The following is a 13795-nucleotide window of genomic DNA, read 5'->3' as shown; positions in this document are numbered from 1 at the left end:
TGTAAATTAACTTAGCTCTATTGGTTAATGCTATGACCACATGGATGCAGTGACATTGCACTTCCCCCAGGATCAGCCTGTGTTGCAAACCACATTAAATACTTTGTTAGGACACATAATCTGCACAGGTATCAGGATTGGCCCATCAAGTCACTGCCTTTGATTACTCTGGTCTCTGAAATCAGACTAATTTACATGGACAGATGGCCTTTCCATGCAAGGTAGTGGAAAAAGCATCAAATAAAACTCTGCTTTAAAAGCCTCTTACAAGACATGCAGGCACAGCACGGACACACAAGAATGTGTGAAAAGGAAAGAACACGAGTAGCTTATGTCTGACATTTTATTGAGAGGCAGTTCTCTTGCTGCCAAAGCCAACTAATTAGCGTGGCCTTGGACTGTACATATAGGGGGAAGAAAAAAAAATCAATAAAAGGTGCGCGCGCTTAGACGTTTCCCGCACAATGAAGTGTATGCGTCCCAATGGCCATGAACGACGATGAGAGAAGAAAATTTCAATCCCATGGTAAGAGATGGGCTCTTTGAACCACTCCCCAGTGAAAAGTGTTTCCCCCCCACCCCTCCCAACCCCCGATCTAAAAAGGTCTGGCTCTTTCTTGTTCTTGCCGCTTGATCAGTCCTCGAACTCCAGTAGGTAGCGGAGGCACACCTGTGCTGGCTTGTAGACTACATACTCATTGTAACTCAGCGGGCTTTGATGGGGCTCGGCCTTGTTGCTAGGACCCAGTGGCACCGTAGAACCTGCAGCACAACACACGTTTTTGTAGGTTGACAGCTCAGTTCGTTCAAATTCAAGAGATACAGTGAATCTCTGTGATAGGATGACGCCAGAAATGAATTTCTCCTGGCTGGCCCAAGTCCGTTAGATTACAATGTGCTAAATTTCCAATGCTGCCAACCACTTTTCATGCCGTGGCAGATGATACGAACAATCGAGCCGTAACGTGATCCTTGGCGAAGCTGACTAGGAGGTTGAGGATCGCCCTAAGGACCGGCTCTGGCTGTTGTCAAGCCGGCAGAGCGGCCACGCCGGTCGCATTCCTGTTGCCAGGGTGACCTACATCACTGCCACGACTTCATAAAATCGAGATTCTACTATATGCAGTTTCTTTCGCAAAAGCCCCAGGTTTGCAGTGCGTGATGCACGCGTTGAAAACTACAATCGCGGCTACACTTTGTAGGCGTACTTTGGCTTTGGTTCTACTTTCTCGTTACATATTGTTCTGATTGGCCCTCTCAGCAATACCAGCAATGTGGCGCAATATGTGAGCCAACAACAGTCTTCTAAACTGTTCGGAACAGTGTGTTATATAATGAAGGCATTTATAAACAGACTGAAAGAAAAAGCAGCATGAAAAAATGTGCCGTTTTTTATTTTGGTCTGTTTATATATAACTGCCCTATGAAAAAGCGCGGGAAGTCAACGCTGTGTGCATCCTTCCCTGTCCCCACGTCATGCTATTCTAAATTCAAGACGAACAACCAACAAGCCCAAATTTGCACTATCATGTTCCACATCATTCAGTGGCGTGACTGTTCACTCACTATGCCATGTGACTGTGCCTAGGATGTGTGGCTGCCAGCGACCGAGGGCACGGGTGCTCTCGTGACTCCCAGGAGAACCTGGCTCTGTGTTGCCAGACGGTCCGAGGTCCAGGTCCCGACACCGGCCCAGGGCAACCTGTTTGTAACAATTGCAGAGATTCTAAGACGTGCACAAGAAGCAGGAAAGAGTCCACAGAAAATGAGGGCCTAGCTAAAGAGTACTACGACTATTCTCTATTAAAAACGTTCGTAATTTGTGCGACATTCGTGAATTCAACTTTTCATTACACGGATCTACACTCAAAATTGAAGATTCCTGCTGAACTCGTTTGGCTATATGTGTTGCACTGCTCCCAGTGCAACACTGGGAGCGGGGAAAAAAGAAAAGCGAGAAAACTTGCAATCCGAAGTCACTAAAAAATTTGACACACCCGACTGTAGTTGACACTATGCAATATGAAGCATTGCGCGAGTAGTTACAGCACGAGATGCATCCACGCGCCACACACTGATGGGGCTCAAGCAGCTTGAGATGCGCGTCGGCATTTTTGCGGCTTCGGCAAGGTTACGTTTGCGTTTCTTGAATTCTGCCAGGGTCAGCAGCTTCTGCGGGCCAGGTGTTATGGCGGGAAGTTCCGAGGGGCTCACTCGGCAAGAATCGTTGCTGCACAAACGCGGACGCGTGTTGAGCCGTTGGGGATCGGGGCACCTGAGATGCCCTTTGCCATTTTCATATTGCATAAGATGGTGACGAAAAACTGAAACGAAATCGAGCTGTTGGGCAACACCGGAAGCGAAACATAATGCTCACTTGGAGCCGCCTCCAGCAGGGAACGGTGGCGTGTTTGAGTCATTGCATGTTAAAGACAGGAAGTACGCTTCCAACGGCACTAGACGCCATTCGTGTTGCGACATATAGGTGCAGGTGCTTATAGCAATAGGGTTGGCGGTGGCAGCTGTGTATGCGACCGGCGACAACCCGTGAGGAGTTTTCACGCGACACAGGCGGTCACCTGCTGCTCTTGCTCAACATGGCATCTAGCGGCCGGAAAACATCATACGATCGCAGTTTGGCAATCCACTGAACGTTTGTACAAAGATAGTGTTTTCTGGGAACGTATTAACTGGTAAAAAAAGAAGTGCTAGCACCAGGAAGTACGAAATGGGATTGTATCAACGACTTTTACGGAAATATAAGAGCAACTGCCCTGGCCATTGGATGGAACTAGGACGATTTTTTTTTCCAGTGACCACATTGCCTTTTAGGGAACACTATCCAAAGCTGTGGCAAACAATGCAAAAGCTTTTATCCTCTTCACTACACCAAAAAATGTAGGCAAGCAAATGAATAATGTTTTTAAAAATCCGATTTCGTGCTATTGCAGGAGCTCACAGAAGAAAAAAAAAAAAAAAAAAAAAAAGGGCAACATAAAAAGCACATTGAAGTCGAGAAGCATGCACACAAATGTGGACACCAGTTGCAGCACCCTTCCTTTGGGTAAGCCATGATGCAGGCTGATAAAAGGGCGGTATCTGGAGGTCTCGAAATTTTTCACCAAGGCCTACTTGGCTTTAGAAAATGTGTCCACAAATGTAGGCAATAGTAGCGAACAGTAAGATTTGCGAGAACGCTCGCAGCCATCTTTTTTTTTTTTTTTTTCTGAACGGCCACCTCGTCCAAGATGTGGCATTTTCCTTTGAAAGCTGAATAAACAGACCATAGTACAGGCTGAGAAAGGTGCACGATTTCAATCCCTCGCAACTTTTCACTCAGGAGTGCGTGGCTTTAGAAAAAGTGTCCGCAAATGTGGACACTGGTAGCAAAGAGGTTATGAAACCAAGGCCAAAAGATGAAAGCGAGCACACGAAACCCATGAAAGACGCTTACCTCGCACAACAACATGTACTTGGGACCCGGGGCCATAGAGCCTGACTGGCACAGCCAACGTGCTTGTTCAAAGCGGTCAGCCAAGCAGATGCCCTGCACAACGTTAGAAGACATTTAAAATGACTGCCATCTGGTAGCATGACCATAAACATTTCGTCCATACTTCTTGCAACCAAAACACAGAACAGCGCACTGAGCTTGTCCAGTAACTAAACAGTTCTATCATTTTTTCAGGCCACCGGTGCAATTGGCTAAGATTAATGTTACAAAAGGGAAGTATATAAAGTTGCGAAATATTCATGTTAAACATACAAATTTTGCTTTCCTTTCTTTTTTTTTTAAACCCCTGTGACCCATGTCAGGCTAACCTTACTAAAATGCTAGAGGCCCTCCAGAATTGTGAAGCCCACTTTATCTATTCTTAATTATGCCCAACCTAATGCAGTAAAAAAGCCTCGTTATAACAAAGTTAAAGAGGTAGCAAGAATTACTTTGTTATATCTATTACTGATGTACAGCATTATGAATCTCTATGAGGATTTCAAGGAGAATTTCACTTCATTATATCCATTTTTTCATGAAAATTGCAGAATTCCCACTAAAAATTGGGAACTTTTTTTCCAAAGTTCTTCCACTTTCCAAGGTTCTTCCACTCGCCTTTGAATACCACTGCCATAACACCCGCTCCCTGTTTGTTTACTTCTTTCTTTCTTACCCCACCTCTGCACATCTTTATCTTTTTTTTTACAAACTGCCAAAGACTGGGACAACCTATCTGCCAAAACTACAATGCGCCTATTTACTGACCAATTAAAGCCCATCTTCGAACAAGTAATCAAACAAGTAATCAAGTAATTAGCTATACATGCCCACTCCTGATGTAATGCTCTCTTACGGGGCCTTTGAGGTATTAACCAAAACAAACAAACAAAAGAACCTGTTACAAGCAAACTGCTGGCTCCAGGCCGAGGCTTATCTCTGTTTGCCCACTGTCAATTATTCCGCTTGAAATAAGTCCCAGACGGATAACGCTAATCGGCCAACCTGCTTGCGAACAACTCGAAAGGTAAACAAATGCAGAGTTTGCAAGGCTACCTTGGCCTGGTGGTCCCCCATCCAATGGTCGACCAGAAGCCTTGGTTCGAGCCCATTGGCCAGGATGCTCAACAGGTTGTACGGCTGAACGGCGTGCCACAAAAGCCAATGGTTGTCCACTCCGCAGGAGGCCAGGCGCTGGTTCTCCCCGTCGCGCGTCACTCGGAACATCCTCAGTATCTTGGGAGGCTTCTCAGCTGCAAGGAAGAGCATAAGGACTAATTGAAGGCAGAGTTGCGAAAACCAGCTTCGCTGCAGCACACAGTCGTCGTGTCATCACCTGTCCATTTAGAAATCAATTGCAGGCCAAGGCCTTCTCCCAGAAATACCCAATTGCTCGCTTTACATCAAACAAACCAATTTTACACCTTCCAACTTTGTCTGATCCCTCCGTCTAATCTACGTCCCTGACGACGTCATTTCTATTCTCTTGCCGTACGTATATATAATCGCCACCGACACTTTCAAGGGGCTGCAACAAGTTATCCTCGAGCTCCCTCAATTTCAATGCTGGAAACGCTCACAACAGAGAATGATAACTTATGGTGTGAAAAGCAAGCAAGACGCAGGGCATCACCCACCATAATAGCTCATTAACTATGGCATTCTGCTAATGAGCACAAGGTTGCAGGTTTGAATCCCTGCCACGGCTGCTGCAATCCAACAGAGGAGGAATGAAAAAAAAAAAAAAATGTCTACCATGCTTTGGGTGCGCATGTGAAAGAACCGCAGCTGGCTGAAATTAATCGGGAGTTCATCTACTACAGCAACTCAGATGGAGTGTGTGTTGTTTTGGAATGTTAAGTTATTTGATACACATGATCATCACACAAAGGTAAATCTTAAAATGCAGAATTCGAAAAGCTAAGAAAGCAAGAAAGCAAAAGCAACCGGCCCTGGCAAGCAAGTTGCTGGCAAGCATACGCAGTTTACAAAGCTTTTCCATTCGAGAGTGCTAGCAACTTGCTCGCAATAGTGATCGACTGCAATTGAACGCAACGAAATGAAGAAGGAGTTGACTCACAAGAATTGTGAACGTATTGCAACATAGTCTGGACCTCGGCACAGTCTTCTTGCAGGAGACACATCTTGCAGTGCAGACTGAGGTACACGTAGTCCAGGGGGTGCACCTCTGGAAGGAAAACAAAGAGCAAAGTAAAACCTGACATCAGTATACGTGCCAACTTAGAAATTTTATTCCAAACTGCCCAATGTTTAAAAGCTTGTTTAAAATGATTGCACACCAGCAAGACACGATTTTCCATTTGCACCCAGTTTAGAGCAAAACAAATTACAACAGTCACTGTCCGATTTTTTTTTGTGGGACGCTTGATTATTCGGACGTACCCGCTCAGCACCACCCCAGTCAAAGACCCTATGTTTAACGGCTACAGTAATTTGGGACCCCCCATTATGCAAGTAATTCATGAATTATCGTGATAATATTGCATAGCGAAGCACTAAAATGAGGTTTGCATGCATAAAATATGAAGCAAATTGGTTGAATACGCTTCAGAAGGGTTTTCAATAGAGTAAGTTTGAAAATAAGGCATAACATAAAAAAAAGGCAAATTAAGCTCACTTTTGACACTTAAGGTGTGAAAGGATATCAGTATAATATCAGTGCACTGCCGCAGGTGTTCAAGATCTGGGGGGTGTCCACCCCAAGCGCAACACGGGGTGTGGACAAGTGTGCTTCGAGGCCCCTTCAAGCGCAGAGAGAAAGTGACAGTTCTCCAGCTCACCAGGTGCCCTGAGCTGAGCTCCAGTGAGCAGCTGGTGGGCCAGGTGCAGGTGCACCAGGCTGTGCACCAGGTCCGCATGGCGCGACACGCCCCGCTCCTCGAACAAAGGCTCGAGCCTCTCGAAGCGGCGGCCCCGAACGGGCACCAGGCAGTACAGCTCCTCGCTCTTTTCCACGAGGCGGGACAGCAGCTCTTGAAGCTTGCCCTCCTGTTGCTAACAGAAGACGGCATAGTTAAGCACGAATCACCTTCACAGTTTAAAAGAGTGTTCTAGTACCAGCACACAAAGGTTCCCGGAAAGAGATGCGGCGAAGTACAATGGGTTGAATGATAATTTTGTAAGGTTTGTTTACAGTGGTTAGCAGCATGAAACAGAAGAGGAATTGTTACAGAGGGAAGTCCTGAGGTAATACCATGAGGGGCACCTTCTCCACCACCATGAGGCAGCCATTTTATTATGAAACCTTCCAGAGACAGGATGCACCCAATGATGATGACATGGACAGACGTAGATGAGGAGGGTTATGAACAGTGCTCATAATATGCACACTCAGCGCATAAATAACTTGGCGGTCAAAACTGTGTACCAGATATGGGAAGAACCAAAATTTTTACAGAACACTATTATGTCATAGTTATAAGTCGTCTGCACCCCCCTTTCGTCGTCGTTTGTCCTCGATATATGAGGCTGTGCAAATATTAGAAAATTTTTGAATATTCCATTGAATAACAATATACGAATCAAATCGAATATATTGCGAGCAGTGCGCGAGAAAACCTGGTTCTCAGCGTCCGCTTCTATCTAATATAAGAATACGTGTTTGATTTTGTGCTGAATTTTGTAATAATTTAGTGCTCATGGCGAAATTTCACCTGTAAAGCCCGCTTAGCCACTAGACGTCTAAGCTTTGCGGAAAAGCCAGCCTCACAGTAACAAGGGGCGATGGTTTGTGGACAGCGAGGATGCCCTCTTTAGCACCACTACCCCCAATTCCTGAGCATACTGCTTGACAGCTGATGCGATGACTGACGACTGGGTCAGGTCAAATGTCTCCAAGTTTACGGGCATTTGATGTATAATAAGGCACTGGTTGGCAAGAGCTGCGGGCTAGTGGGAATTCATTTTCTAAGTTAACATGAGCCAAATACGCAACCTTTTAGTATAACGACTTACTAGTCTAATTTTTTACCACATAAAATGTAATTGCGATGTTCAACATGCTAAAATAACCAAACTTGCTAATAAATGCATGCGCATAGCATTACTCGATATTCAAAGCTAAGTATTCGTATTCAATACAAATTAGGAAATTTTGATATTTGCACATCCCTAGTACATGTGACTGATTTATTATTTCGATGGAAATGAAAATGTTGGCAAGTACTATGTTGCCAGCTTCTTCACAAAACATAGATGGCTGAATGATTGAAGAGCCCCCTCACCAGGTTTGGCCATTTTTAACGAACTAGCGTAGCACATACCCGACGTACTGACAATTGTCCCTGCGTGCAGTGAGGAACGGCTGAAATTTCAAAGCAAACGCTGCGTTTCTTCACTCTTGCAGTATCGCGCTCCTAGCCAGACAGCCACGGTCACAAGCACACACATCTCTTCGGAGTGCGTGTTTTGTCACTAACCATGACTAATCACCCAATGTGGAAGGCACAACGACACAAGAAAGAAACGCCACTTAGGAACGCCACTTAGGAACGCTACTAAAGGCAGAGGGTCTCTGTTGGCAGTGACGCTTGTCTCCTGGCGGCATGATAACAGGACAGTTAATTTCTATCTCCTCCAATAATGAATGAATTTGAAAAATTATTCTGGTAAAACGCTTCATAGACTGCGCTTTACAGCTTCCAGGGTATAACCAAATGTGCAACGGGGCCCGGTAAGGGGAAGAAAGTGGGCATAAATATAGGCTGATGATGATGACAGAAAATACAACAAATGAGCACATTCTGCAGTTTCTGTGATTAGACACTAGCCAATTAATCAACTCAATAATATGAAGTGTTCTAACCGAAAAAAGCAAAAGCATGCCAAGATTTAACACACGGGCTACAATAGAGTAGAACCTCAATGCAGTAAAACCTCATTGATAAGTTCTTGTTTGTTACGTCTTCTTGGCTCTTACTCTTTGAAACGTCAGCCCCATTTGTATATGCGCCTTGCAAGATTGTTGTCGGATGTCAAGTTTTGCCGGATCATGCATTAATTTTTTATGGTCCTCTAGGAAACGTGACGAGATTCTACTGTATAATGAACACCGATATAACCAATTACCGTATTTATTCGATCATAAGGCGGTCACGATTATAAGGCAAGGGTGCAATTCAAGAACAAGATAGGCACACTAATATAAGGTGACATAGAGTAGCTGACAAATTATTTAGACTCGGCAGGGATTGCCTGAAATGCTGGATTAGTTACTAAAACAGCCAGAACGCAAAATGGTGACCATAAAACAGAGGAGGAAAGGCGCTTCACCACGCGAAGTGCGAGTTATGTGCAAATTGTGCATTTAGATGTGGTTTCACGGCAAAGCAGGCGTGCGCTGCCATAAAGCCACACTATACAGAGAAATTTGCAGTGCAGTGAAGCTGCACCTCAAGACCTTTGACGACAGAGGACCATTGCACTGTGTTTTTTAGCATTTCTTTTTTCTTTAAATCGCTTGGCTAACATTAGCTGAGACGCATGGTATATAACAAAGGTTCTTTCATATAGGATGTGGCTTCGGTACGAGGTTCGGCTGTATCACTTTTATTTTCATGGTGAAGAACGGGAGCCATTCATTCATGCATTCATTCCACTGTTGCAAGGTTCATCCGTCCATTCATTTCATTCACTCAAGGGGCTCCTTTCCGTGTGTTACCTGCTGCTCAGCCGAGCGCTCCAGGGAAGCCTGCAGTGAGGCCTTCTCTCGCACCAGCTGGTGGATGTCCTCGAGCAGGGCCAGCGCGGTGGACAGGGACTCTGCGCTGAGCAGCTCCAGCGCCACCTGACCCTGGGCACCCAGCTGCAGCGGGGTGCTCACCAGCATCTCGGGGTTTGCCTGCAGGACACAACCACACGTCGCACGCATTCGCCACCTCCTCATCACTCGGCACTCGCAATGAACCCTTTGAAAAAGTCCCACACTGCACGTTGCCCAAAATATGGCGGCTCTACCATTGCTAAGATGCCAAATAACGCGCAGCTGGTGTGTTCTTGGTTTCATGCGCTCATTCCCACCATATGCCAGTGGCAGGATGTCGCAAGTAAGGAAACTTAGGACACCAAGAAAAATGGAGTCTTGTTAGACTTGCAACTTAAACTTTTAAAATAGTGAAGAAGCAACTTTAACAGACAGGTGAAGTCTTACAATAACGAAAGCCCTACAGGAGTAGACGTTTCACAGAAGATGGTCTTACCATTCGATGGCAAGCCCATCAAATTGCTGAATGAAACAGTCGCAATTCTCAGTCGGAACAAGCAGTGCATAAAATAGTACATAGTCATCAAAAGTGTAAGGCATGGTTCCTTCCTTTATATTTGGCCTGCAGCCAAACTCGAGCGATGACAGAGCAGGGTTACGTCAGAGCCAGGTTGTGAATTTTGAACCACATGCCCCCTACCCCCTTTAATTGCTACTTAAATTGAAGGAAGGATTTAAAAATAAATCAAAACACAAATTGCTGTGCTGTAAACTGATGTGCGATGACACAGGTTTAAGCACATCTATTATGATTATGAGCCTTGCAGAAGTCCCATTAAAGAGTTAGCTACATATCCTTGATGCTCCCAAATTTGACATCAAGTTTGTATGTTTTACACGCCTTATTAGGTGAATTTTATAATATTTAAATATCTTCCTCTTTTTCGTTCTTTTGGCCACACCAGCGTTTGTCAAGTTATATAAAACATTTTTGGGTCTAAATCTCTATCTGTGATTATGAGTCACTAGAATTTGACTTTTCCACATGTAACAAATTTCATTCAATTCAATTGAGCAGGTGTACCTCATGACATATACCTGACCAGGGAAACTTGTTGAGCCCAAGCCCAAGCCGAAGCCCACACCGAATCCCAAACTAAAGGCCAAGTTGAAGCCAAAGTTGAAGCTAAACCCAAGGTTAAAAATGGCAACAGAGGCCAGCTTTACTTACCAGTTTGCGCATCAGATCCTGCAGCGGCGGGGGAAGCAACGACTTGCATGGATCGCCGAGGCTGATGGGAATATTGCTGGGTGGAGGGCTCTTGCGTTTCTCCCACTGCACGGCCCGGAACTTGCGAGGCTGGGCCTTGAAGCTGGAGAACGCCAATCGCAGAGCACTCAATTCCTGTCCAAACTGAACAGCACGCCAACACTCATGAACATGTACACACAAGTGCAGTGAAACCAGTGTACAACCATAAAGATATAAAGGGCTTCATTTGTGCCCTCTCTTTCTACTGCAAGACTCTGAAATCTTCCTCAAAATTCAAACGAAACACGCCAACAAGAACCTATGTCTTCTTTAAATGATGCACACCCTGTATTTAAATATAGAAAATCCTTTTAAGGTATGTGTTTGACAAGAGCAGACCTTAACAATCTTAAAGTGCAATTGTGCAAGAGCACTATCACTTTTAACGTATCTCACCAGGGCAGCTCGGAGTTCCGGTTCCCGTGAAGATTGTATCAACGAGATTCCACTGGATATCTTTTCATGACACACATCTCGTCGACAATAAATGATAATGATTATCGGAGATCTGTGAGAGGCATTCATCCTACAGTGGGCATAGATAGGCTGATGGAAGCAGTGTGACCTGGGTGGCACACCAGACACACACAACACTCAACTTGGCTCACCTTTGCTGGTCCTCCCAAGCGTTGCCAGTCTTTGAGCGGAAGAGACGCGCAAATTCGCGAGCTGCCTCAGTGACTGCAGAGTAACACGACCGGGACCACTGGCCGGAGTCACCAACGCGGCCCCAGCGACAGAATAGCACCACGAGTCCTCCTCGCTGAATAAGCTGTGAAAAATAACACAGGGAGGGGCGACAGCGTGTCATATGCAGCCAGCACTAAGGAAAATTTGTGCCTCACAAACAAAAAACAACACAAATTGACCACACCGAAAGGGATATGCAAGGCTAGCGCGGACGTCAAAAATGAGTCACTGAGCAATCTATAAAGAAGCAACAACCTAAGAATGCAGTGCCTAATACAGCATTGTTCAAGTGAAATAGGATTTGTATAGATGTGCCAGACAATCGGGTTTGCTCACTTCCCTGACAATGGTGTCTCTCGGGAACCATGTTTGAGAACAGAGGCACAGAGCTTGTACTGAATTTAATGGTTGTCAAAGAATGTGGATAAATCTGAAGTTATTGCACCAGTTCTAGAACTTGTGTTCCATCTGCAGACACCGTCTACCTGAAACCACTTGCACCAGTGATTAAATGTATACGGACCAGGGATTACCTTGGAAAAAGGATTTTCTCGTCTGCTTGTGAATGAAACTTGAAATTGAGGGCTACCGTACAAACTTGGCATTGCAGACATTCCAGTGCACTCGTCAATTTTAGTTTATGCATTGTTATTACGAAGGAATTCAGTTTCTTCAGCGACGTTGTGGTCCAATTACTATTGCTCATGGGTGTACAGTTGAACTTTGATATAATGAATTATCAGATATATCAAGAGTGCGCAGGAAAATTAATCACACATGACATCAGCAACGAACACTTGTGCACACAAAGGGGGTCCATACCTGCATCTTGTAAAAACTGTACAGACCAAACTGGCCATAGCTCAAATCCACCATGGTGAGGAGCGCGTCGTAGGGCACATTCTGAGCCTTGTCCATGACCACCTCCCTGCAAATCAAAGGGCAAGAGCGCACACACACTTGCAACTAAGATTATGGCAAATTGACCAAGTTCACATCGTATGACTTATGAAAGCAACACATATAAGCTTATAGTTTGCAGTCGTAATCGAATTGTTTGAATTTTGCCGGTGTGCTGTTAACTTGTGTGAAGTTGTGGACAGTGTACTGGACACCGACTTCAGCGTTGCAATATTTCTTTCCAGGTATTAGTCACACATGTGTTTTAGGTTGCATGTGATACAGTTGAATTTGAACATAATGAACTTCAATATAACGAAACCGTCGATACAATTAAGTATTTACCTTTTTATTACTTCTTGTAGTAGAACACCATGTATTTTGAATCCCAATATAACGAAGTGTTTATACGCGATCTGAATTTAATGAAATTTGAATGTCACCGTGAAGGAATACCAAGGCAATAAGTAGCAACTGCTGCGGGTGTAGGCGGTCAAATGGTTGAACTACATGCGGTTACTTGCAAACACACCTCTCAAATCGTGTGCCGCACAGCAGATAGCGGTCGCCGAAACAGAGCAGCGTCTGATAAACCTGAGCAGCAGTACTAGTACCAAATGCAGGACCCTCTCGCTGTAATGTTTTGTATTAAGTCCAAGTGAGATAAGATCCTCTCGTGTCCCGCGCAAAGCGTCTTAAAATGCGGGTGCGAGGATGACCCGAGGATGTTGGCCTGATGTGCACCACCTTCTTGCATGCATCTCCTCTAGCTTGACTGTGGCTGCACAAAGTTTTCAGGGCAGCTGAGCACAAACGAGACTAGCGCTCCCTATGTTGGAGGTAGATCTGCGGTGGGTGCAAAAACTGGGCGAGGAGAGATGGCCGATGGTTTCATGTGCACTGTCCTCCCACGCGCAGTGCTGCAGGTAGCATAATCTCGAGTTTCAGAGATGTGTTGAAGTGAGAGGCAGATGAAGCATTTGCTCCTCCCTGCCTGCGCTCTACATTGTGCCAGTATTGTGACAGCGACTGAGCGTTTGGGGGTCACCGAGTGAGATATGCTCAGGTTTGCCTGCATGTGCATGCCACCATGCTTGTTAATTTAATTAGTAAGCTGAGTAGGGTGGTTTTCTGGGCCAGTTGGCGCATTATGATAGTGTGATGGTTCCAGCAGGTACACATGCGAGCACAAGAAAAAAAAATCTGGCTGTTGCTGGACAATGCAGGACCAGCATTGTCCTGTGTGTGTCTTTTTTTCGTGTGCTCGCGAGTGGATCTTGCTTAATTTCTCGGGCACACACAATGTCGCAAACTTACAGCAGACACGACGGCCGTGAACAACAGGTTATTGTCCGTTGCATCGCTTAATTTACATTTTAAAGCGATGCTTTCTTTGTGGTGTTCGACAGGTTTTGATGCTGCATTCGTTGGACTGTGTTGTGAGGAGTAGCCCACTGATAGCATCGTCTCAGTGCAGGTGACAGTATCAGATGCGGTGACAGAGTGGACGTGAAAGCTTTGCAGGCTGAACCGCCGATGTGATGATGTCATCAACATGGCATGAAACCCTATCATTAGTTGCTGACTGGCAATTTCAACAAAAGAAATTTGTTTTCCTCATTGAAATTAGTCTTTACGATAAGCGAAATTTTTTTTAGGGCCCCGCTGTGCAAAAAAA

The 13795-nt window shown here is 45.1% G+C and overlaps 1 protein-coding gene across 18 annotated transcripts in view; it reads right to left on the bottom strand.

Moving 5' to 3' along the window:
- Positions 1-327: 327 nt before the first annotated feature.
- The window catches only part of LOC119457844 (poly [ADP-ribose] polymerase tankyrase), a 126234-nt gene continuing 112766 nt past the window's right edge, over positions 328-13795 (bottom strand). For 17 of the 18 annotated variants that reach the window (XM_049670489.1, XM_049670490.1, XM_049670491.1 and 14 more), the window contains 10 exons: positions 12040-12145; positions 11136-11299; positions 10447-10588; positions 9174-9353; positions 6295-6508; positions 5574-5681; positions 4550-4746; positions 3455-3547; positions 1567-1702; positions 328-762 (listed from right to left, as the gene is read on the bottom strand). In XM_049670489.1, the coding sequence (XP_049526446.1) occupies positions 635-762; positions 1567-1702; positions 3455-3547; positions 4550-4746; positions 5574-5681; positions 6295-6508; positions 9174-9353; positions 10447-10588; positions 11136-11299; positions 12040-12145 (1468 nt within the window). In that variant the 3' untranslated portion in view covers positions 328-634. The remainder of the gene's footprint in view (positions 763-1566; positions 1703-3454; positions 3548-4549; positions 4747-5573; positions 5682-6294; positions 6509-9173; positions 9354-10446; positions 10589-11135; positions 11300-12039; positions 12146-13795) is intronic. The other variant, XM_049670492.1, reaches the window with a different exon arrangement.

This window comes from Dermacentor silvarum, chromosome 7 (genome assembly GCF_013339745.2).
Source record: "Dermacentor silvarum isolate Dsil-2018 chromosome 7, BIME_Dsil_1.4, whole genome shotgun sequence".
Classification (NCBI taxonomy): Eukaryota; Metazoa; Arthropoda; class Arachnida; order Ixodida; family Ixodidae; genus Dermacentor; species Dermacentor silvarum.
This window is presented reverse-complemented; position numbering and strand designations above follow the sequence as displayed.